This window comes from Leptinotarsa decemlineata, unplaced genomic scaffold, assembly GCF_025532065.1.
Source record: "Leptinotarsa decemlineata unplaced genomic scaffold, Ldec_3_MD MMD2_tig00026307_RagTag_RagTag, whole genome shotgun sequence".
NCBI lineage: Eukaryota > Metazoa > Arthropoda > Insecta > Coleoptera > Chrysomelidae > Leptinotarsa > Leptinotarsa decemlineata.
Window position 1 is genome coordinate 13,396,528 of NW_027412681.1, and position 25,184 is coordinate 13,421,711.

The 25,184-nt window shown below is 34.6% G+C and overlaps 2 protein-coding genes and 1 long non-coding RNA gene across 3 annotated transcripts in view; 2 read left to right on the forward strand and 1 right to left on the reverse strand.

Moving 5' to 3' along the window:
• brun (trafficking protein particle complex subunit brun) overlaps window positions 1–20,392 on the forward strand; it is a 33,643-nt gene extending 13,251 nt beyond the window's left edge. The window contains exons 7-10 of the mRNA XM_074181045.1: window positions 5,899–6,151; window positions 10,352–10,710; window positions 13,795–14,002; window positions 18,589–20,392. Coding sequence (XP_074037146.1) covers window positions 5,899–6,151; window positions 10,352–10,710; window positions 13,795–14,002; window positions 18,589–18,784 — 1,016 coding nt within the window. The 3' untranslated portion in view covers window positions 18,785–20,392. The remainder of the gene's footprint in view (window positions 1–5,898; window positions 6,152–10,351; window positions 10,711–13,794; window positions 14,003–18,588) is intronic.
• On the forward strand, window positions 14,015–16,857 carry LOC141485072 (uncharacterized). The gene is made up of 2 exons (XR_012466996.1): window positions 14,015–16,062; window positions 16,150–16,857. It is a non-coding gene; the product is annotated as an uncharacterized lncRNA (long non-coding RNA).
• LOC111507471 (uncharacterized) lies at window positions 19,841–24,506 on the reverse strand. Its single transcript, XM_023162772.2, has 3 exons — window positions 24,142–24,506; window positions 23,670–24,079; window positions 19,841–20,972 (listed from the first exon to the last, which is right to left on the reverse strand). Exons 1-3 carry the CDS (start codon window positions 24,215–24,217, stop codon window positions 19,956–19,958), a joined length of 1,503 nt encoding a protein of 500 aa, XP_023018540.2. The 5' UTR covers window positions 24,218–24,506; the 3' UTR covers window positions 19,841–19,955.
• Between the last annotated feature and the right edge of the window lie 678 nt (window positions 24,507–25,184).

Sequence of the window (25,184 nt, forward strand, 5' to 3'; positions counted from 1 at the left end):
TGACAACTATAAAGCAGTACCGCAGAGAGCAAAAGAAAATTTTTTATCTTGATGAGACGTGGATAAACGAAGGTTATATAGTCAAAAAAATGTGGCAAGATAAAAATATAACAAGTTCTCGCCAAGCTTTCATAGAAGGCCTTTCGACGGGTATTAAAGTGCCTTCGGGAAAAGGGAAGAGGCTTATAATTGCTCACATTGGAAGCGAAGACGGATTTTTAAAAGAAGGTTTGTTAAGCTTTGAGTCGTGCCGGACGGGAGATTATCATGAGGACATGAATTCGGATGTCTTCGAAGACTACTTCGGGGAAATGTTAAAATTTCTTTCAGCTGATTCGGTCGTGGTTATGGATAATGCAAGCTACCATTCAAGGCGCTTAGAGAAGGTACCAACTTCAGCTTGGAGAAAGCAAGAAATTATTAACTGGCTGTCAAATAAAGGTATTCAGTTTGAGACGAATTCAGTAAAGAAGGAACTACTAGCCATAGTAAAACAACATAAATCTCGCTTCATGAAATATGCCGTAGAAGATGTAGCAGAAAAGTATAAAGTAACTGTGCTGCGCCTACCGCCATATCATTGCGAATTAAATCCTATAGAACTTATATGGGCACAAGTTAAAGGATATGTTGCAAGGCACAATACCACATTTAAAATGAAAGATGTCAAGGTATTATTTGATCAAGCCATTATGGAAATCACATCAGAAAACTGGCAAAAAGCAATCCAGCATGTTTTAAAAGAGGAAGATAAAATGTGGGAACTGGACAACTTGGTCGATCAGGTGGTTGACCCTATAATTATAACACCAGGGGATGATGACAGTTCTTCGGATGAAGACTATACTGATGTAGAATAATTTAATTGAATTGTAAATATACTGTAGCGGGATAAGCAATCTGGACAGAGACCAGTGTATCAGTGACAGTGACACTTTTGCTTAGGTTAGGGTTTAGAATTAAGGGTAGTCTGAATAATTATTTTCTCGGAAGGTTCTCGAAAATTGTACCTAGTAATCTCTAGAACATTCAATTAGGGTATAAATAGAGTGTTGTTAAACGTTAAGGAAAGTTCACAGTTTTAGTATTGTTCAAGTGTCAAATTGTAATAACGTATCCAGTAAAGTTCTTGTCGTTTTTGTGAATAAATTGATTTAAAGTCCCCACAAGTGTTTCAATACGTAAAGTTCGTTCGTGTGTGTTTGTGAGTATTTCCCGATTTCGGTTCGTATATATTTTATTGTTACATTTTATATTTTTTTAATAACACTGTTCTGCTGTATTAAATTTTTATTTCCTTTAATATAATTTTTATGAATGCATATTCTTTTGGCAATTATCCCACTAGCGCGCCTCTGGCTCAGTATTTATCCGTCGATAACAATGGACAAATCCCTTAAAACAGGGTGATACCTACCTGCTCTTTATGAAACGACATAATTTTGCAATGCGGACTAGGGAAGTGACAGAATTTATTGACGGATCACCCTGTAGCGCTTTTGAATACTTAATGAGATTTTATTACTCTACACTCTTTTGAAATAGACTATAACTATGGCTCAATGGCAATAAGTTGTAGGCTTCAAAAAAATTTCAATACATACTTTTCAGAACTTGATCTTTTTCATTTGTCATATTTAAAATTCAAAAAAATGGCAATTAGACGACTTCATCAAGAGATTGTTTATTAAACTTCTGAATAGTCGTTTATTATTTCTTTTAATAATCATAACTTATTCTAGTATTCGTACATGTCTTTTTTTTTGAATTTGAACTTAATGCACTATTTGACAAATGAAAATGCATACCTTTATTTAATATGAAGTAATAACTTGACTCTAGGGTTTGTTTGCACATTGATGTAATATTTGGGACTTTGTTACAATTCTGTAATGTACTTGACATAGTTACGTTTTAGTTTTATAATTAAATTATTCATTAGTGTTGAATGTCTTTAAGCTTATTTTTGTCTTTTTAATATTTTTTTATGTTCCATTTGGTATTTTATTAATAGTTTGTGGTGTATAGGACTGATAAAAAATAAATAGGTTTATTTATTTTTAAGCAATTATAATAGTTATATTATGGATTTTACTTGTTGGGTTCATAACTGAACTCTAATGCTTGACTGGTTTCAACAATTGAAACTTTCTTGACGTACCATTTGGGATTTTATAATAATTCTGAAGTGTACTTGACCGATAAATAAATAAATAAATAAAATAAATAAATAAATATGTTTAACCTGATTTTTAAAAGAGTACAAGGAAGAGTCAAACAAATCATATCATCATATAAGTACCATACCATGTATGTTAAGAATTTATAATATAAAATTGATTTTTTTCCAACAATCTGCATTAATTCAAAATTCAACAGTGGTATTAGCTTTATTGCCTTATAAACTGAATTGGGGTGTTTTAAATAAATAAAGTTTTGTAATACAGAAATTATTGTGATAAATGTTGAGTGTTAAATGTTGGAGCTGATGAGACGGGCAATGTTTAAATAGTCTTGTAATAAACATAGTAACGAAAGAAGTTCGATAATAGAATATTTTTCAACTAGCGAGAAGTGTGACCGTTACTCATGCGAATGAAGTTTGTTGTAAATTATTCGAGCGAGTAACGCCCATTTTCGCGAATACCGTAGATATTACAGTTAGATATTACTCAATTGAAATTATCATCATAGAATTCGGCTGAGCTATAATAAAGTCTCACAGAAAGCAAGTCTTTCAACTTTCTTAAGAGCGCAAAGGCCATTTATGGTTCTTATAGCCTGAGGAAGGTGATTGAACATTTTGATACCGTTGTAAATAATGGAATCTTTAACTAGGGTGGAAGAAGGCAGCGATAATTTGAAACTAAATCTTTGCATGGTTTGATAAACACACACCAAAAGCTCTAATGCAATTACTCATGTTGCATAACATCCAGAGGATTTCGAACTATCTACATGTTTGTTTAATTTTAAATCATTGTCAATGAACATGCCAAGGAATTTAAAAGTTTATACATTGTCAATTTGAATATTCTTTAGATGTACAGATGGAATCTGGCAACGATAGGACACTACTTTTGTTTTGATAAATTCAAGCTCAAGAGATTTAAGTCTAACCAGTCTTTCACGTTCGTGATGTCCCTGTAGCTGTAGTAGTAAAGTCGATCAAAGATCCCATTCGCTGACGATCCGATTTGTGACAGGGACTCCCGTGACAGGGGCTCATGCCAAAAAACCGGGTTAGAACGTTCAATGTTAAGTTCTGGTTATCGGAGTTAGCAGTCGCTTTTAGAGATACGTTTGTTTGTGTAAATGCTTTGGAGAAACTTCACAAACGCTCTCCATTTTTCCAAAGGTCCCGTGTGTTCGCTAACAGAGGAATAAGGACGTTGATCCACCTCAACATCTCTCCTATGTTTATAAAGGTACTAAGCTTTGTGAAAGCCTGGAAAATCTCTCTTCCCTGTTCTGCCATCTCGATAAGACCCAGATGACTCGAATTATTCTCGGGAGTTATTATTGGTAGAGGTGGTGATTCCTCATTTGCATGAAGGTGTTGTTGTTCCGCCTGCTCGGGTGGCCTAAATATCGTCGAAGCAGACTGTTGTTCTTAGACTTCCATCGTTCAACAGATTTTTGTTTGGTTAGTGTGTTTTCCCCACTCTACGCAATATGTTGTAGGGCCGTAGCTGGTTTGCACGCTTCTGGGATTGATCTCTCTCGTAAGCTTAAGATCATTTATAGTATCGAGACCTAGCTTGTACTCCACGTCGATCACCTGACAAATTGTGGTGACATAAAGCTCTGCCGAAACAGATTGAAAAACTAACCAGGCATTTTGGCAATGATAGTGTTGATAAACACACTGTACAACGTTTGTTTGCGAAATTTCGATTAAGAGATTTTAGCCTCAAAAATGAGCCCCGAAGTGGTCGACCTACAGTATATCTGGAAGAGGATTTGAGGACCCTGGTGGAGACTGACCCATCACAAACGGTGCGTGGAAATTCAAAAGACCTGGGCGTCAGCTTCCATAAGTCACCCAGGCACTTCCCAAAGGTGAAAACTCCCAAAAAAAGGCCATGGTTACTGTATGGTGATCAGCAGCTGGTATGATTCTCTTTTGCAACCAGACCAAACCATCACAGCAGAGTCTTATTGTGAGGAAATCAAATGCAGCAGCCGGCACTGGTCAACAGAAAAGGTCCTATCCTGCTCCACAACGCCCACACGCACGCTTCACAAGTCACCGTCCGAAAATTAAACAAATTGAGGGTCGAAGGTCACACCCACCATACTCCCCAGACCTCTCGCCAACCGACTATAATCTTGTCAAGCACTTCGATAACTTTCTCACTCGTAAAACTTTTGCTAATCAGGAACGGCCTTCGACGACTTCATGAAATCTCGAGCACACAATTTTTATGCTGACTGAATTAATCAGCTTGTGTTACGTTAGCAAAAGTGCACTGATTGAAATGTTGCTTATTTTAATTAAATTGAATGAGCATTCAATAAGATATCACAGTTCAAGGTAGACTCATGAAAACAGACAAAACTTTTATAACGAGCTAACAGTTTTTCCACATTTGACAATTTATGTTTGCACATGTTCATATATTCATAAATACATTTTGAGTTTGAGTTTTTTTATTACAAACAATGTTTTATGGGAAGGATGAAATAATGTTATTTAATGAAGAATCTATGAAATACTGTCTCGTGAAATCCACATAACAGACATCATCATCTTGGATACATATAATAACTTTACTATTGATTTATTACAATAATAAAAAAGGTCCTGTTTTAGGACCTCTTTTATTTTTGATTTTTATTAACGATCTTCCGAAATTTTGTTCGAAAGCTTCCATTATTATAATTTTTGCGGATGACACTAATATCTTGGTATCTGCGGAAACTATGTCCGAAGTAATTGTCAAAGCTAATGAAGTAACTGATCAAATTGAGGAGTGGTGTTCTACAAATGGTCTGCTGCTAAATTCTGCCAAATCTCAAATGCTCAACTTTGTTACTAAAAATATAACTATTGATAAAAGCTATTTGGTAAGATTAAATTATGAAACTTTACATCAAGTTAATTGTACTAAATTCTTGGGTGTTGATATTGATAATAAACTTACCTGGAGTTTCCATGTTGATAGTGTCAAACTGAAGCTCAGTAAACATATATATTTACTTCGTAGGCTGAAACAAACAGTCTCTTTTGATGTTCTCATGCTTTTATACCACAGTTTGATTCAGTCAGTGATTTCCTATGGTCTTGAACAGTGGGGCTTATCAGCTAAAGCTGGTGAAGTGTTTGTTATTCAGAAAAAGGTAATCAGAATTCTGGCTGGGGCATCTTCAAGTGCAAACTGCAGGCCATTATTCATTCGTTATAGCTATTAACAATGCCTAGTTTGTATATCTACCAAACTCTGATATATATAAGAAACAATATTTCAATTATTCCTAGAAATGAGCAAATCCATGGATATTTCACCAGAAATAACCTTCAACTTTATCAGCCTTATAGTAGATTGACAGTATCTAAGAATCACCCCATGTGCTGTGGGATTAAACTATATAATAAGCTTAGTAATGACATTAAGTCCTCAAACATCAATGTCTTTAAAAGGAAGCTTAAGATTTTTCTATTGCAGAAAGCATACTACTCTGTGGATGAGTTTCTCCTTGAGTCATAATCATAATTTGATGGTAGCTTAGTAATTTTATTTTTATTTAAGTTATGCTTTGTATTTGTTTTCTATAATAGTTTGACCTGTTGTATCAGCCAGTATTTTATGATGATGTTTGCCTAATGTGATTGTAAATGAAAACTGATTCAATAAATGTTTGATTGATTGATTGATTGATGATACATTTTTGCAGGGGGGTCCTTGCCTTCAAGATTCAATTCTAGTTTCCGGTCATCGAATTCTGGCCAATCAAGTATTGCAGGTGGTCTAACCACTCTATTTCATCAACAACCTACAACTTCTGTCATTGAAGGTCAACTTAGATTAAGGTACAGTGGATCAGAAGGAGTGAGCTCAGACTATTGCAGGTCTTGTTCAGTTTTTCTAATGTTGGAAATGTTACCATCATTGAGTGTAACTAATTGGGATGTTTTACCAGCTGAAATGTAAGTAGAACCACAGAGGCACTGTATTTTTGTTTCATTTATTCATTCATTGACGACATTGCCTTATCAGCTAGATGTAGTAAAAAAATATAAAATAGGCAAAAATAAGCCAGTTAGTTACAATCTTCTCAGTCTTTTCAAATGATTCCAAAGAAAAATTAAAAAGTTGTAAATCTACATTTTTATGTACTTGTGATGCACTGTTTGGAACCTTTGGTGTAGTAATTAATATTACTGGAGTTTTGAATATAAAATAAAGAAAATACTTTTGTCTAGTTTCTACTGTGTTTATTTATTCGTTACGACCGGTTTCTTGAAAATGGCCTTATAAGCCGAAACCGGTCGTAACGAATAAATAAACACAGTAGAAACTAGACAAAAGTATTTTCTTTATTCTATATTCAACATGAATTTGTACAAAATAAATACGTCATCAATCGAACTGGAGTTTTATCCTCAACACCAAACCATTATTTTTAACACCTCGACACGTGTTTCAATCAAAAAAGATTAATCTTCCTCTTGAAGATGATCACTTGGTTTGAAACACGTGTCGAGGTGTTAAAAAACGGTTTGGTGTTGGGAATAAAATTCCAGTAATATACATTGTATGTGTTTGCAAGTCTCAAAATTCTACCTAAAAACTCATTCTGGCTATAGTTGGTATGATAAAAAGGTACTGAAGATTTCTCTGTTTCTAGTTCTCTTTGGATTCAAATTTAAAGTTATAGGTTCAAAAAATTCCCGGGATTTAATGTTTGATTATTTAGTGAATTAGTGTAAGATCTGATTCTAATCTATGAGCCAGAGTATTCAAATCAAGAATGTCCGATATAATTTTGTAGTTATATTCACCAATATGACACCATAAATTATATTCAGAGCAACTTAAAAACTTGTTTTGAACACTTTCAGATATATCAATATTCATATTATATGCGGGGCATCGAATTGTAAATTTGTATTATTAAATTGTATTATTGTAAAGGATGAGAGAGATATTTCCTAAGCAGATCTAAGAGTGAAACCTAACATTTATTTGTTTTTTATAGTCATATGAAATCATCACTTGATATCGAAGCATTATTGTACTCAAGAAACTTTGTTACATACCATTGAGATAACTTTACCATTTTTTGCATTTCATAGACATATTCAAAGTCAAATTTCAAGTGGCAGACACCTTTCAGTTTTCATTTTATTTATTCAATATTATAATTATGGCGGAAACTGAAATGAGTCTCATGACTATTGTATTAAAAAAATGTATATTTCAAAACGAAACTGCGGAAAATATATCTCTCCCAACGTTCCTACACGGTAGGGTCTGGTGAATGTTTGCTGGAAAACAACTACTTCCCCGGCTAATACTACGATGGATATTCAATTATATTCGATAGGCATTAATGCAAGTTACCTCATGGATACCTCTTGCAGATGCTTCATATATAACAGCAGGATCGCACTGGTATAATCACCTGCAGACTGGTTTCAGTTTATTATCCCTCGTCAGTGAAGAAAAAATCAGACCCAAACAGCAGTGTGCCTGGAATCGACTGACTTCAATCGTGGCTTGACTGCATGTGTGAAATCTTCATGTGAGAGAAATTAGTAAAACTACTAAACACAACAAAGCGAAACATCCCATGTACCAAAATTTTAACAGAAATCAAAATAGGTCTGATGACTGTATCTGAAGTTCCTATCATGAAATTCATAATAGACAGATTGGAGCTGTATAGGATGTATTTTTGAGGGTTTATGCTTCTGAGGTGTGTCTCAGAGGCAGGGAATACTCATATAAAAATATTCGTCACCATCTCAATTGATCAACAATAAAAAATTGGAGAGTAAATAATGATTTGTGCTTTTAACAGGCAATATTGATTGTGATGAAATCATATCCTTTGGTAATTCGAATGTGAATAGACAAACTAGTGTCACTAATAAAATTTTCAAAACACTGTTTCATTCAACTAATTACGGTTGTTTCTCTCCAATTATTCAAATGTTCCGAAATGAAAATGTTTTTCAACATGTAGATATTTTCAGCTATTCTCTAAATGATTTCAAGTCAGAAATAAGTTGTTTGCTTGATTGCAATTTAATTTGTATTTGTATATGTTTATGATTGCAATTAAATTTTTATGTTTTTGTTTAAGATTTCTGTTTATATCAATGAATAAATGAAAGTTTTAAACTTCAATTCAATATATAGGAGGAAAATTTTCATATATATATATATATATATATATATATATATATATATATATATATATATATATATATGTATGTATATATATACATATATATATATATATATATATATATATATATATATATATATATATATATATATATATATATATATATATATATATACGTGTTTCTGGCTATTTAGCCTTCGTCAGTACGGTACAGCCAAGTGTAAAGGATCGATAACACTTGGTTGCAAGAAAGGGGTCAAAAACAAACAAGCAGATTCATCATCAGGGGCCAACCGCAGTTTCGTGACATCGTTGGAAGACCTTGTGATTACAAGGACTAACTCCCAACTTCGTTACGGGTGCAGCTATAGCAACCTGCGTGACATCCGGGTCCAAGATAAATCAAACATGAAAGATGGATATTGAGTGAGTTGGTATTATCAATGAAAATGAGTTATTGGACAAGCACTCATAGGAAAGTGGGCAAAACGCAGACACGTGTTTCTGTCTATTTAGCCTTCGTCAGTACGGTACAGCCAAGTGTAAAGGATAGATAACACTTGGTTGCAAGAAAGGGGTTAAAAACAAACAAGCGGATTCACCATCAGAGGTACATCTTTCAAAGTATGTGAACGACCTGAAGGAGAAACTGGAAATTATACACGAATTTTGTCAGAATCAAATTACAGCTATCCAGTGACAGGATGAAGACTTGACAAAAAGTCGCTACCAGTGAGCTTCAAAGAGGGCGATGCAATGTGGCTCTACCAACCCCAACGCCGCTAAGGTTTGAGTCCAAAATTGCAGAGACCATGACAAGCACATTACTTGGTAACCAAAAATATTAACGATCTGGTGTACGGAATCCAATTGTCACCCAGAAGCAAGTCTAAAGTTGTCCACATAGAGAGACTGAGTCTTGACATGGGTCGTGATGAAATGTTGTTCGAGGCGAACAACCTCAGTGAAGGGGGTAGTGTTGTAAATAATGTCCTAAAGAAAATAACGCCGACCGTCACTGGTAGCCATAAACCAATTGTGACATGGCTAAAACCGCGTTCAGTCCGACCGACTTTTCGCGAATGTTCAATGTTCGCTGCCATTCTAGATGTGGCGAGAATAATGTCACCGGCTTCTATGGAATTCCGACGAATTTTCTATGGCCTTCGATTGCCAAACATAAACACGATCCACTCGCCTATTGAGACAGTCAAGTGGAAGTGACAGTGCGGTACTCGAAGCGATCTAATAAGGCAATAGACATTTGAATAATAGTTGAAGTTTAAGTTGAAGTGTTTTGTTGTATTAAAAGTGAAATAAAGTTAAGTTTGATTATTGTTCAGTATAGCCAATTATTGGTAAACCCATGGGGGAAAAACGTAACAATATCTTAATTGCAAAAAGGCCACAACTCAAATTAAACTCGGTTCTACTAAAATATGCTAGTGTCACTTTTTGTAGTTGTGAAATAACACTCAGGATTTTCATTTGTTCTCAAGAATAATGTCAAATTTCATGTTTAGTAGAAGATCATGAGTTTTGAGTTGTGTCATTATGCCGTGAGGATCATTGTACATTTTAAATTTTTATTTGACATACATAGTGATAATTTATGAGTTATGTCACTACAACTATGAATTTCAAACAAGAAATTTATTCGTGAACTATTTTGGTATAACACCCCTTTCTGAGTTATGACAATTCTGTTGTGGAGAAGGTCTAAAACTTTAAAACTTTTTATTGTGTCATATCATTTTGTACCTGTGTATCTAGTAATGACGAGTTCACATGAAAAAAATGCAAAAACTAGTTTAAACAACAACAACAGAGCTATCATAGATGATAGCACAACCAGCTATCGAAAGCACTCGCATATAATAAATAGAAGTTATAAAGCTTCAAATCCTTTTCGTGGCATATGTTAACATTAAAATACACTGAAATATCTAAGTTTCATTTGTCCTTTTCCATTCTTTCTTATCTTACCTTTCAGAAATTCCCAGTTCTATTTGGTACTTGACATCGCCAACTTAACTACTCAGGAGATGGAGTTGCAGTACACCCCTACAAAAACAATGTTGATCGAAGGTCAAGAGAGCTGTCGGGTACCTATACCGGTGGACAGATGTCCTCTCTCGAAGCTTTCAAGTCTATATCAAGACTTGGACGGCGAAAATGCTACCGCCAAAAATGACATTGATGTCAACAAAATTTGTTCAGATCACATCACTGAGTTGGTTGATCTGCGGTGGCTTTTGCTTGGAACCGAATCTAAAGGAGTTGCTTTGCTGAAGGGGATCAATTTGACGTCTAGAATGCTGGATATTGTGAGAATGTCTCCTTTGGATTGGGGTATGTATCAAACCTTCATATCTGAAATACTAATGGATTCGGGGAAGGGGAAACACTATTGTCTTTTTGAAGAAATATGCTGGATTGAGAGGAAACAAAGTTATAAATTTTCCTAACTATAATATTAGGTTGATTCTAAATTTTTGTTCTTTTTTATGGGTCTACTTTAAACTGTAATATCTCAGTGAATACTTATTCAATTTAATCAAAATTAGTGTCATTTGTGCCTTTGTCAACGTAACACAAATCGATTAATTTCGTCAGCATAAAAATTGCGTGCTCGGAATTCGATGAAGTCGAAGAAGGCCATTTTTGCCTAGTCCTGTTTGGCGAAGGTTTTACCGGTGAGAATGTTATTGAAGTGCTTGAAAAGACTATAGGCGGTTGGCGACGCCTATAGTCTACGAAAGACTATAGGTGGGTGACGCAAAACTTCGACGCTCAATTCGTTCAATTTTCGGACGGTGATTTGTGAAACGTGCGGACGGGCGTTGTGGAGCAGAGTCGGACCTCTTCTGTTGAACATTGCCGGCGGCTGCTGCTGATGGTTTGCAGAAAGTAATAGTGAATGACACCAGTCGCTGACCACCATAACCATGGTCTATTTTTGTGAATTTTCCCTTTGGGAAGTGCCTGGATGGCTCATCGATTTTCAACCACTATCCTGAACGTCTTCTGTTGTCGTAGAGGATCCGCTTTTCCAAAAAAGTATCGTTTTGGTTGCGCGAAATCAAAGAACAGACCTCGAAATGTGAAAATATTTGTCGATCATTCACACCGCTTGTGATGGGTCAGTCTCCACCAGAGACCTTAAATCCTCGACTGTAGGTCGACCACTTCGGGCCTCATTTTCTAGGCTAAAATCTCCAGAACGAATTTAGCGAACGGTACGTATATTAACACTATCTTCGTCAAATGTTTGGTTGATTAGGCCGTGCTTTGGTTCAATTTCAATAGGTTAGGTTGATAGCACCCAGGCATTTCGATTTGAGAGTCGCATGAGGGTATTTAAGAGGCGCACAATACGATAGCGATAACCGCTTTCTGGACAAGTTCACCGTTTTCGAGATACACTAAAGGTGAAATGTCGAATTTTTTCGATTTAAGATCCAAATCGTATTGCAAACGTTTCCTGGGGGTCCAATTGGTCGGAAAAAGTGTATTCCGGATTCCAAAATTTATCACTCCTCATTTGGGTTGGGGTGGGTTTTGGGGTAGACGAGGGTGGGTGACTTGGGTTGGGCCAATTTGAGGTGGACTTGGAGGTTGGGTTATTTCATTTGGGGTGTATGGACTTGGAGGTTGGATTGGCCAAGGTTAGGTTGATGACTTGTAGGGTTAGGGTTGACATCGAGAAATTTAAGAAACAAAATGTCGTTTTTATTGGAAAAATATTGTAGGTTAGTCTTTAATAATGCAATTTATAAAAAAACATTTTTCAATATACAACAGAAAGTGTGCGTTTCGGTTTCTTTTCAATATCAAAAATTCTAATAAAATTACAATTTTTCATTCAACAAAAGCACAGATGACAATAAAAAACGTCGTTTTTCATCATCAAAAAGTGGTTGTATGGCCAAAAATCGATTAAAGACATCATATAATAAAAAGCAGAAAAGAGAGAAAAAAATTAATTCTCTGTCAATCAGTAAATACCACGACACAGTATAATAAATATTCATTGAGATTTGGAGCTACAAAAACACATGACATCAAAACGGACAAAACTTTTAAAATAACCTAATAATACTGAATGAAGAGAAATTGAAGGATTTTTATATCTTATTTCACAAAATATTCCATGGAAAAACTAAATATTCATATCCAAAAATATGGAATATTACCAAGCTGTCTTGATATTAATTAAAATGCCTATAAAATAAGAAGAATGTGAATTCATCTGATTACGACTTCATCTCATACAATGTAAAGATTCTTGCTTTTTGTGTCATGTGATACTTGCAAGAGAGAGAGAGGTACTGAAACATTTATATGCAGACTGTTTGTTAATAACATGCTTATATTTGGAAAGCTTATTTTTGTATTGTATGAACATATATTCCAAATTTTTCGAACTTTTCTTTGAAGGATGCTAAAGTTTTGAGAAATAATTATATTATATTCAATGACTCGAACTGTGACAAGATTTTTTATTTTAATGTGCGAATGATATTTAACCATTTTGGCAAAGTTTAGAAAAATGCACTCAGCTGCCTAAAAAACCGCCAGCTTGAAATGTTAACAAATTTTTTTCTCAAATAACCTTTCTTTTAGCTGATTTTGATTTACTTTTCAATAAATGGAAGGAGATTTATCCCAGATCAATTTACATCAAACAAAATTTCTAATAAGACATGATTTGTACACATTATACGAGGGAAAGCAAAATTATGTTTTTATCATATAAGTTTAAAACACCCTGTGGTGAAATACAGCTGTTGATCAAGCATGTTCCCCGGATGCAAATCCTATAGAGTATGACTGGTACTTGTGAGAAATCACGAAAGACCACCTATGAAGAAAAATGTATTTTGTGTTGCGCTCATACAGGAGTGGAATAACATGCCCCAGAAATATATTTAAGCGCTAATTCGTGGAACGTCTCTGAGAATGGAAGCTATTGTCCAAGCTAGAGGACGCAACACTCAATAATAAAAAATTGGTTTATTGTTTTTTTCAACCGTTCGACACTTATGTTATCGTTTAATTGTTGATTATTCCATAATTACAAAAAATAAATTACACACAGAGAAAAAGCAATACTTTATTTGATGATTCATATCAAAATGAGTGAAGAAACAATGTACCTATAGAGAGTGAACCAAGCTTGCATCAATAATAGTGTCATCCATAAGCTATATTTCACGACAGGGTGTTCCAACCTATATGGTAGAAACATAACTTTGTTTTTCGTCGTATCGTGTGTATGAAATGGGCCTTATTTAGAAATATATTAACCTTTCAAGGTGGTCGTCTTTTATGCACATGAGTGTATTTACAACATTATTCAATTTGCTATATGGTAATTTCAAAGGAATAAGTCTTTAAAGGGCTCATGGTAATTTCAAGTAAATATTGTTTCAGAGGTTACACTCAACGGAGAAATGGTTAAAGCTCAAGAGGAGGTGAATTGTAATGCCGGAGATTGTTTGGATTTGAAAATGTCAATAGCTAATAGTTTGGAAAAAACTTTGCGTCAATTAACTCTATCAGTTCAGTTCTATCAAGACTATGAAAATGGTACTCTGAATTATAGAATGGATACAAGATTAGCTATAGCTGGTAGCACCAAGTGAGTTGAATTTGCATTACATAATATAACTATAAGTAGCATATTTTTAGGAGAGATTGATTTTTGGGAAAGACAGGGTTTGGCTTTTCACTTCTCCATATTTATACAAAAAATATGGGAATCTTCCAAAGGAAGGGAAAAAGCAGTCGATTACAGAAATATAACTCTCTACAAAAATGTGTAGATCATGCAAATAAGTAACTTTTAACCACAAATTGGAAGAAAATGCCCTCTCGAAAAAACTACTTTCATATAAACATTGAATTACATGAAAGAAAAATACTTTTGAAACAAATACTTCTATATGAACACTGATTTATACAAAAAACGTTTTTCTGTATACAATTTGTATTCCAAACATTCGTTATGGAATTGAATCGGATATTATTCACAGGATTGCTACACAATACACTATATTCCACTTACATAGGACACTGTCATCCTCGATGGCGGACATCCAATGTTTCGGAATGAGGCACTCGTTTTATTGCCTCTTCAACACCAATCTGGATAACATCATGACATGAAGAGATTATATTAGTTTGTCTGGTACCTAGCCCATGGCCTGATTCAATGCGACCTTTTCAAATCTATTGTGATGCTTCTTAGTTGTTAGAGCTCATTGTCTAGCTTAATCTTTTTGATGAGACTCCATAGCCTGGACACTGACCCCTTCATATAGCTGGCAGCCTCTGGTTTTTCTTCCCCGCATCTTGCGTGTCTCAGCCTTTCTATCGCTTAGCATTCACAGATCACATGCAGTGCGGTTTCTGCCTCTTCTTGACAGAACTTGCATTGGGTTTCTTCTGTCAGACCCATGTTATATGTTTCCTGAACCGGCTATGCCCCATTAGTAGACCCACCACTACCCTTACAACCTTACGATTGTGGTTTAGCAGGTCTTCCGTGAATCTGGGCGATGGTTTCTTTATGAATTCATTCACATGCCTCATTCCTGGGAGCTTATTCCACCAATCTATCGATTCGGCTGGCATCCATGAGTTTATGGATGACCCAAGTAGAAAGCCAAAACCAGTCTTTCCCAAGAAATAAGTATAAGGTAATAATATGATGATCAAATATTGGCAAACAAAAATGTTTCATTATTTCAAAATTATTTTTCGAATTCTCAGTAGTTTGTATCATCACATATCATAAATTGTATTTAAACAAAAACTCATAAGAGAAAAATTATTGCATGATGAATATTGACAGGGTATATATTTTTTTGTCTAATCTCAAATATAACGATTTTTGTTTTTCAACAGGAAACAGATTTGAAATGATGTATGGAATCAAAGCTTATGCTTTTTGATTGAAGATTAGCAAATGTGTTTGTGGTTTTCATCATTTTGTGGGCGAGGAATATTGCAAGTTGAAAATGGAGTTTTATTTTCAAATTCGTTTTGCTAACACTGTATATTTGATGTGATGTTCTTCTCATGTGAATAGACTAGTTGGTGTCTAAGTATTTCCATCAGAAAGATGGATTTTCAAACTTCATGATAATACTAGTGCTTTAATGATTTTACTCTACATATAACCCACTAAACATAAAATATCTCGTAACAAGCTTTTTTTAATGTTGAACGGAAATCATTTTAATTGGAGGAATCAGTTTTTATTGACCTTTTCTGGGACTATTCATTGTTACGATTAGTTGTAAATAGTTGAACGCTAATTATTAAATTAGGGCAACTCTATTTGTGAAACACCCGATATATAGTTCCAGCCGACTCGATAAGTTTTTTTTTTAAAGAAAAAAAAAGGAACGTTTTTCCTTTCGTCCGTCCGCTCTAGGGCATTCGTGAGTGAAACTGAATGATAACGTTCGGAAGATTTGATTTCAGGCAAATTCTGGTTTTCGAATATAAAATTACGTCTTTTGACGGATATAAACCTGCCGTGCCTTGTTGTGATATTGTGATTGAGTAATTCTGCTGTGGAGCGATCTTGCAATATCCTTATTATCGATTGGGATGAATTTTATCGAATGAATTATTTCTTCCGGACCGTTTAAAAACATCTCCGGCAATGTTAGGGCAGTCGAGCATTGGGAGGTAAGCGTATAGTTTTGTCATTCATTATTTTATTTTGGCACGGATGTATCGCGAAATCAATTATTTACGAGAATACCTTTTTTTTAGATGTTTTTCTCTGATATGGTAAATCGAAATTTCGCCCGGACGGTGCTACCTTTGAGAACACGTCGAAGTGGATGGGGTCAGACCTTTTTGAACTTTATTGCCTTGTACGTAGTGATTAAACCGCAAATTTTCCGAAATCATATGGATGGTGGTGTTCCTATTTCGACCGTGTGGACGTGGAATTAAGAGCTTTTCACGAATTTGCGTATTAGCGGGCCATAGGAATCTACACATCACTAGCAGCTAGATAAGTACCGATTAGAAGTTTTATTAATGGTGTTGTTTTTGCGGTATTCTGACATTATGGTTTACGAAAGCAATGAACCTCTCTGAATAGGTGTTTCCGAATAGTTTTGTCTTCGCCTTTGTATAAGCGTTTAGTTTGTAGTATAAGTGAAGAATAAATCCGTTGAACAGGCGTATTTTGGGAAGCAACATTCAACGTTTTTATTCTTGTTCCTTTGTCGTATTCCACCTTATTGTTTTCGCATATCTGGATTGTTTAGTAGTTTCATTTCAGGTTTAGGCTAGTCGGTGCACAAGAAACTACTTGGCGCCCTTGTTATCATTTTTTTTGTACATATTTATACTTTTCTGTCTGATTTAACCCACGGCCCTTACGAGCAAGCACATTACTTGCCGTACACAAAAAAAAAGGACAGAAGTGTTATTCCTAATGTTTTTAAAATAAATGTCTTTGATAGATAATTTTTTTTTATTATTGAATTTAATGTAATATCATCTAACACAAAATGAAATTAATAAAACCAAATAATTACTAAATTATAAAACTAAATAATTGTCGAAGCATAAACTCAAAGAATCAGCATACATTCTTATATCTGGTGGGAAACGCATAGTAAACAGTTGTTTGAAGATAGGTCTTACTTGTACTACCTTGTAGTACATCTAACTTAGATAGTCAATCAACAGCTTTGACTTTGTTTTTTGACTTCTGTCAAAAAAAAATAAAGCAAATTTCGAAAAGAAAATTTCTAAATAAATTCTGGAGACGGGGCCGAATTTAGGTCTACGAAACGTCAAGATAAGTATGTTATAAACTCCTAGCAATTTTTTTATAGGCAAAATTATTGAATATTGCTGGTAAGAAAAAAAATCTTTGAGAAAAATATAATATTGCTTTCACTTAATAACTTGTCACAATAAATTAGAAAATTGTCCTTTTTATACTCGTAAAAATTACTATTCATACTATTTTTTGAGTGTATAACCTTCTACGATCTTTTTGGTCGAAGTTTTGGAAAACAATCCTTTTCCGTTTTCAAAACCCAAAACTCCATCTGAAAACTTTCGCCTCAAATGTAAATAGCATTATTATACTGAATTTCATTTGAATTCTGTGTGAGTCCAATTAGTTATGCATTCTGTACTTCTTTCTGAATTAACTTCAGTGAGAAATAATCTAATTTTCTATCATGTATTTGACATAATTAGTCTGAAAAATTTGCGTTTTTAAGCTACATTTTTAAGTTTCTGGTACAAAATATTTTTTCCCATTGAGGTTAGAATGGGGAATGTTCCTCCTGACGAAAATCAAGTAGTTTTCATAAAAGAGCTCTAAAACAACGCATTTTAAACTTATCATTTCAATCTTTTTCTTTAAAAAATTATTTAAATAATTAAAAATAGGAATGAAATAATGCATTCAACATTTAAAGGGATTTGTTTCTATTTCGCCATTTGGCAACATCGGTTATAGCTAATAAAGGACAATGAATCTGTTACCTGTATGAGACAAAGATGACATATTTCAGAGGCGTGCTGTTCTGTTTACTTATGTTCCGAGTTCTGAGACATATGACATTTTGTGCACCTAACCTATTTTTCTTTATATAAATAAATAATAAAACAACTGTTGTTTATGTGGCTTGTGGAGGTGGTATTGAACTATAATTTATATTTTGCCTCCTTAATTGTTGATTTATAAAGATAATTTTCCTTTTTTAAAGTAGAATATCTAGGTATGTATAAATTATTTCAACTTGATATAGGCGCTGCGCTGTTGCCAAATGTGAATTAGAAACAATTTCCTTTAAAAATTAAAACCCAACATTTGAAACATCAATTTGAATACTTTTCGAAGTGAATTTGAAAAACTCATGAATTAAACTCAACTTTATTTTGTTCAAACTTGCATTTGTTGTAATAACCCAAATTGAGGAACATTCCCCATGTGTTTGAATTCTGCACTAGTAAAAACAATAGTAGCTGAAAAATAATTGGGGGGCTGGATGGTTAAATAAAGTACCCAACATTATTCTTCTCTGTCAATTCGGGTGATATTGCTCGAAACGTTCAAGTAGTTCAAGACAAATTCACAATTGTTAAGTACAAGCATTTCTATTTTCATAACGATGATAATATCCACCCATCACACTAACACAACAAAATATCCACATTGTACTTTTTTTTTTTCAGGAAAGTATTACCTTTTCTCGAACCACACACCAGAGCGAATCACGAATGCAATGTAATTTTTTTCACACCTGGCCAATACAAGTTAGACATCCAATGTTGTGCACCAGAAAGTAGTGTTGTACCACGTATCAACCCCATAGTCTCTACCAGACACATGTGGAGATTCACTCCTACAATTTCAGTTCAAGTTAATTGAAATGGAAAAAGTATAACATGATGGGTAAGATATATTCTGCTGATTGCGATTGGAGTTGCAGTTGAAGAAACAAAATGTTTTTCAAATGAACTATTTTTCCGTTTCATAAATCATGAAAAACTTTCGTTTTTAAAAATGTAATAGATGCTTTGTAAACGCCATACTTCTATTGATGGTATGATGTAACTAGAATACAATTTATTCTTTGTATATAATTATTTATTCATTTGTTAATTTTTTATGTGTATGAGCCTTTCCAATTTCATTATTTCCAGTCCACTCTTATAATATCTTCATAGCAGGTGATCAGAGTGATGTAATGACAAAGTTGAATTTTTTCGAGTAAACTCAGTAGTTTGGTCTATTTGTAAACTTAGTGGTAAATGGTTGATTAAAATTACTGTTTCCGTATTGTGCCCATATGAACGAAAACTCTCAAAAGTTGAAACTTGGGCGAACAAAGAACCAACAAAGTCTTATCTTGTAACGTGCTATTTCTACCACTTTGATATCTTATGTTAACCATTGAATGCATAAAAAAATTATTGCAAAAGTTCCATTTCAATACTAATAATAATAATCTATATCAAAGACACAAGACAAACGTGTTGACCCCAAAAAAATCTCCCTTAATTCTTAAGGGTGGAGGATGAGTACATGCATGCTATCGGGATGAACAAATGTGCAACGGTCCATATCAATAAGGACAATTAGAGGATTACAGAGAGGATGTGTAGCTTATAGACGGAAGAATCCTGCACCATATGGATGCCAGTGTAGACGTATACTAACCTCAAGGTAGAACAACGCCACTCACAAAAGGTAACCTCAGTAAAGAACTCTCTCTGCGGCAAGATTATGTTTTTCTTGCTTACGCCGTTAGACTGTTGAATTGGTTTAGGAAAATTTTCTTACCTTTCACAGTGATTGCTCAAAATCATAGTCAAAAGTAGACCTATTAATTGAAAGAGTATATTTTTAAGAGGCTTAGTGTTTTGGAAAAAAGCTTATTGGCTTTCTACTTCTTCTCCTTGTGACAGTAATTGTTTTGGGGGCTTTGGCTTCTATACATTTATTCTCCAGAACAAAAATGCAAATATAAATAAATAAAGTACAATAATGTTAACAGACTCTAAAATCAACAATCATTTACAAGACATCAATACTGAATTTAAGTTCTGAAACACATCTCAAAAGTGGGTGGTTTTTCTGGTATTCCATTAATATCTAAACTATCACTTTGAAACCATTTAACTTCTTCTTCAGTTAAATCTTCTAATTTGGAGTACAAACTTTCATCATATTGAACTGAACTGCTTGCTACTGCTGATCCACCAAAAATGCTAATATTGGGTTCTTGGTTCGCAACATTGAGTTTTGTAGGACCAAAAATTGAAATAGGATTAGGTTCGCTAGGTCCTGTTTGTTGCCCAAAGATGGATCCTGCAGTTTTGGTCTGAGCTGCAGCAGCTCCAAAGATATTTGTAGGAGCCTGATTATTTTCAGTAACTGTTTGCGAAGTATGGACTGGTGGTTGCGATCCAAATATGCTAGTTTGTGGCTGCTGGGAAACAGAGCTAGTATTGAAAAGTCCAGTATTCTGAGGAACAGGCTGTCCAAAAACGCTCTGACCCCCAAATACATTTTGTTGTGAAACTGGTTGTGCCGTCACACTAGCATTACTATTTCCTCCAAAAATAGATCCTGATGGTTGTTGAGGAGCCTGTTGCACACCAAAAACAGAGTTAGCAGCAGACGCAAAGCTGAAATTGTTCTTTGCAAAAATACTGGTATTTGCAGTCTGCGCCGAAGGTTGTGAGGTGGTGAAAGGATTATTACTGATTGCTTGACCTCCAAACACATTATTTTGTGAAGTTGTTCCAAAAATATTAGTTCCTGTGGAACCAAAAGAAGTTTGAGGAGTGGTTTGTTGTTGCTGAGTTCCACCAAACAAGTTCTGGTTTGCCTGAGCAAATATTGAAGTATTTTGTTGTCCAAAGCCTGTACCCTGCTGATTGAGTGACGTAGTATTAGGACTATTGAATAAATTTCCCGAAAAAACTCCTGACTGTGATGAAGGTGGAGTATTGTATATATTTTTCAGTAAATTAATCATATCAGGTGAAGGGTTCTGAAGAGATTTTATCTTCATTTGAATCTGCTGAATCATCATATGAACTTGTTGTTTCTGAAAACAAAACAAAAACTAGTTTCTCATTTCTTTGATAATTATCCTGAAAAGTAATATGAAAGGGAATATACTAAAAAATTCAAATGAGTGATTTTTACATTTGTTAATAATGGTAAATACAAAATGTTATAGTAAATAGCTGGGCAAAAGCAATAAAGGGTAAAAACTCAATAAAAACACTTTATTATGAAATTCCAGTCACTAAGGTGGATTAAATGTCTAAATATTTTCTTTTACGTAGTTACTCGACAAGATAATAAAAATGGACAATATGGACATGAACCATAAAAGAACATTCAGAATGTTGTATACTTTTCATAAATTCTCATGATTCCCTTCATAAAACGGAAGGGTTCAATTCTCAGTAAGTATACTTTATAGTTGTGGATAACTTGAAACCTGTAAATTATAATTTCCATAGGAAGCCCTACTACAGGATATCAATGAAACTGGCAAAAAATATAGAAATTTTCATTATCAAAAAAGCATTGAATGTTAAACAGTTCGTGCAGTAGTGCAATAATAACCATGTTCTTCTGAACTTAGATAAAACAAAATATACACATTTTTCCATGAATCATTGAGGTTTTGTTCAAATCAAAAATAATAATTACTTACATTAACAATAATTTTCTAGGTATAAACATTGATGACAGTTATTGTGGTTTGATCACATAAAACAATTAGTGTATAAAACTGAATCGATCAGATTTCACTATGAATCATCTCAAATCCTCACTTAACAGAAATTCATTACCATACATTTATTAGTCTTTAGCTCCCTCATTAAGTTATAATATTGTTACATGGAGACAAGCAACTGAAAGTAATAGAGTATTCATCAAAATCTAAAATTATTAATACGCTTCAAATTATACTTTATAATGTTGTTGCAATAGTCAGAAAATTCTAAGAAATATCCATAACCACATAAAAACTGTATGGATGATCACATATATGCATAATTAATAGGTACAGAATAATAAAATGTATGTGTTAGAAGTGTGCTTCAAAGCAAATATAAAAAGTCCCAGGAATGAGTCTGTAGTTATCTCTATAACAAATTCATTGGATTTATGTGATGATTGTCTGACCAATGATCACTTATGGAGCAATTGCCTGGTGGTCGAAGGCTTTACAGAAAACAATCCAGGCGAAGCTCTCTGGCTTACAGTGACAGGCTTGCCTGGCTATCTGTAGTGCCATCAGTACCACACCGTCAGCAGCCAGGAGATCCTTCTAGATCTACCTCCTCCACATTTTTCTGGAGAGCGAGGCTAGACTTACGGCATATAGACTTGTGCACATTGCCAGTTGCACAAATCACAATCTAATGCAGAGTACACTAAACTGCTGACACTGGAAGTCTCAGTTTTCGGGGAATGACCTCTGACATTATGCCTCCAACTGACAACTACAAACTGCCCTATACAGTATATTTCCCGAGTAGACAGGACTGGACCCTCCGGGAGAAGGAAATATTAAGAGCAGATAGTTGTTGGTTCACAGATGGATCAAAAACACCTTCAGGCTTTGGTGTAGTTGTTTTCAGTTGCAGACCCAGGACAGAGATATCTACCTACCTAGGGACCTATGCGACTGTATTTCAAGAAGAAATCTATGCTATTGAATTGTGTGCGGAGAGATTGGTAGAACCCAACCTCACACACAAGTTAATAAAAATTTTCTCATACAGTCAAGCGGCGATGGAAGCTCTTGGCTCCTACTGAGCAACGTCCAAATTGGTAGCAAATTTACAAAATCGACTCTCCTCAATAGGAAGACTTAACAAATTGTCTCTGGTCTGGATTCCTGACCACACTGGCCTGGAAGGCAATGAGGCTGCTGACTCCCTTGCAAAGGGGGGTGCTGCAAGTAGCTTCATCGGACCATAACCTGTCATTGGCATTGCTTTAGGCTTTGCTAAACAAACATTGAATACCTGGATGACAAGATTTATGGACTTCTGGCAGAACCATTCAGGAATGGCTCACTCCATGGCGTTCATTCATCCTTCGAAGCTTGAAACCAAACAGTTGTTGGACTACAGTAGGGATGAACTACGCTGTGTAACAGGCCTTCTTACAGGTCACTGTCATCTGAATCATCATATACAGAGACTCGGACTGTCAGAAGACATTGGTGTCACCTTTGTTTGGAAAATAATGAAACAGCAGAGCATATACTCTGTGCCTGCCCCGCTGCGGACAGAGTTTGGTAGAACCACACTCTTACCATCTGACCTGAAAGATCACTCACCATATAAACTAATAGGCTTCGTTAAGAAGCTGGGTTTATTTGGTCAAATTTGAATAGGTGTGAACCACAATAATTCCTTGCGGTTTGCGGTGGAGGGTCTAATAGACCCACTGACTTTTGACCTAACCTAACCTCTATAACTCACTACCGAGAGATTGAAATTTCAAATAATGAATTCATACAAAGAATCAAATCATATCAATTTAAAAACTCCTATCTACTCAAATAAGGCTCATAGGAACAAAAAAAAGAGCTAGAACTGTTTGAAAATAGTAAACCCTGGTGTAATGTGTTATGAAAAAACTGACAAACCTTTCCATGTACAACTTTCCATCTACTATCTAATATCATTTGTGGCTTTGTTGTACAATTGATCTATATTATTTTTTTGAGTAATGAAGGATTTTTCAATTAAAACCAATAAATAATACTTACATATTGATCTAAGGTACCACTTTTCATTGCTTCATAATAAGCAAGACGCATCTCTTCAAAGCTCTGATCCTCGAAACCAGGGAAAGCGGGTTTTTCTTTGAATGGTGCATAACAAGAAAGTAACCACTGACCTCCTTTTTCAGCTGAAGTCATATCATTTACAACAGATTTAACAAGAGTAGCTGTATCGGCAGTACTCGGGGGAGAAGTTTGTACTGTGGATTTTGATTGTTGAAGTTGGGGGTTACCAAAATTTGATTGAGTTTGGGGGGTACCAAAATTTGATTGAGGTTGGGTAGTACCAAAATTTGATTGTAGTTGGGTAGTACCAAAATTTGATTGAGGTTGGGTAGTACCGAAATTTGGTTTCCTAAGAATTGATGTCCCATTTTGGAAGTTGTTGAAACTGTCTGAAACAAAACTGGAAGCATTTTTATATCAGATTACATACAGATGATATTGATCAACTTACCATTAATTTGGTGTTCAAAATTGCAAAAATCACCAAATTTACACGTTCCTTGAAGAAAAAATTTGCAAATAACCATTTCGTTGAAACTGTGGATTGGATCGTGGAGTGAAATTTCAGAACTATGTGTTTTTTTAATGTACTGGCAGCCAAAAAACTATTCAATTCATATCTTTTGAACTACTTCAAAATATTGCCCTAAACCAGTGCTGCCACATCAAAATATCAACAATGTTAAAGAGGTAGAACAATTTGACGTTCAACATTAACAAGTTACGTTTTACCCATTTTATTATATTTAAGAAACTTTCAACTTATTGTTTACAAACTTTAACTGACAAGAGTGACAAGTGATGTATCATAACTGAGACAGAGATGAGATAAGGCACAGTAACTATGGTAGACGATTAGAGAGCATTTTCACACGTCTTTTGTCACTTTTCATAAGTCAACTGCCACTTTTCAAAATGAATCAGTTTTGCGAACCTCTCACCCAAAAGCTGCAATTTTCTATGAAATGCTACTTTTTTCAATATATATACTACTATCAATTTTTTTTCGAGTAGTAACAACACTGCCTTATGCTTTGCTCCTAGTGTAAAACGGTAGATCTATTGTGGCAGTAAAGAGTAAATCCAATTAGCCTTGTCATTAATGTCGCCAGTGACCTTTTCGATGGTTAACATAGGGCTTATGAAAATTTCACCTAGTCTGACACATCTTTTATATTATTGGGTAGATCTAATTCAAAAGCGGTAGATCTGGTAAGACTGTCCGCGAACTCATCTGACGTGGAACTGGTAATATGCTGGTAATGCAGAGTTTACCAGCCACAGAACTCAAAGTAATTCGGCAAGTCCACGATATGTGTGACATCTACCTTTATTAATTCAAACATTGGATATTGCCATAAGGAATCTTGTAAATATAGTTCGACAAAGATGATTTAACTTTGATCTTTGATTAGTAACGAATTACTATTCAAATTCTTCGAATTCTTATTGCAGATAAAGAACTTCAAAGTGCTGCCCTAATGGAAACAGTTA

What these genes read in the sequence shown, in the direction of transcription:
- LOC111507471 (XM_023162772.2), bottom strand. Translation starts at nt 24,217, where the DNA reads ATGGTTATTTGCAAATTTTTTCTTCAAGGAACGTGTAAATTTGGTGAT. An exon ending in TTTTGAACACCAAATTAATG is followed by an intron (nt 24,080 to 24,141) that starts GTAAGTTGATCA and finishes GTTTTGTTTCAG; the next exon opens with ACAGTTTCAACAACTTCCAA. An exon ending in GTGGTACCTTAGATCAATAT is followed by an intron (nt 20,973 to 23,669) that starts GTAAGTATTATT and finishes TTTTGTTTTCAG; the next exon opens with AAACAACAAGTTCATATGAT.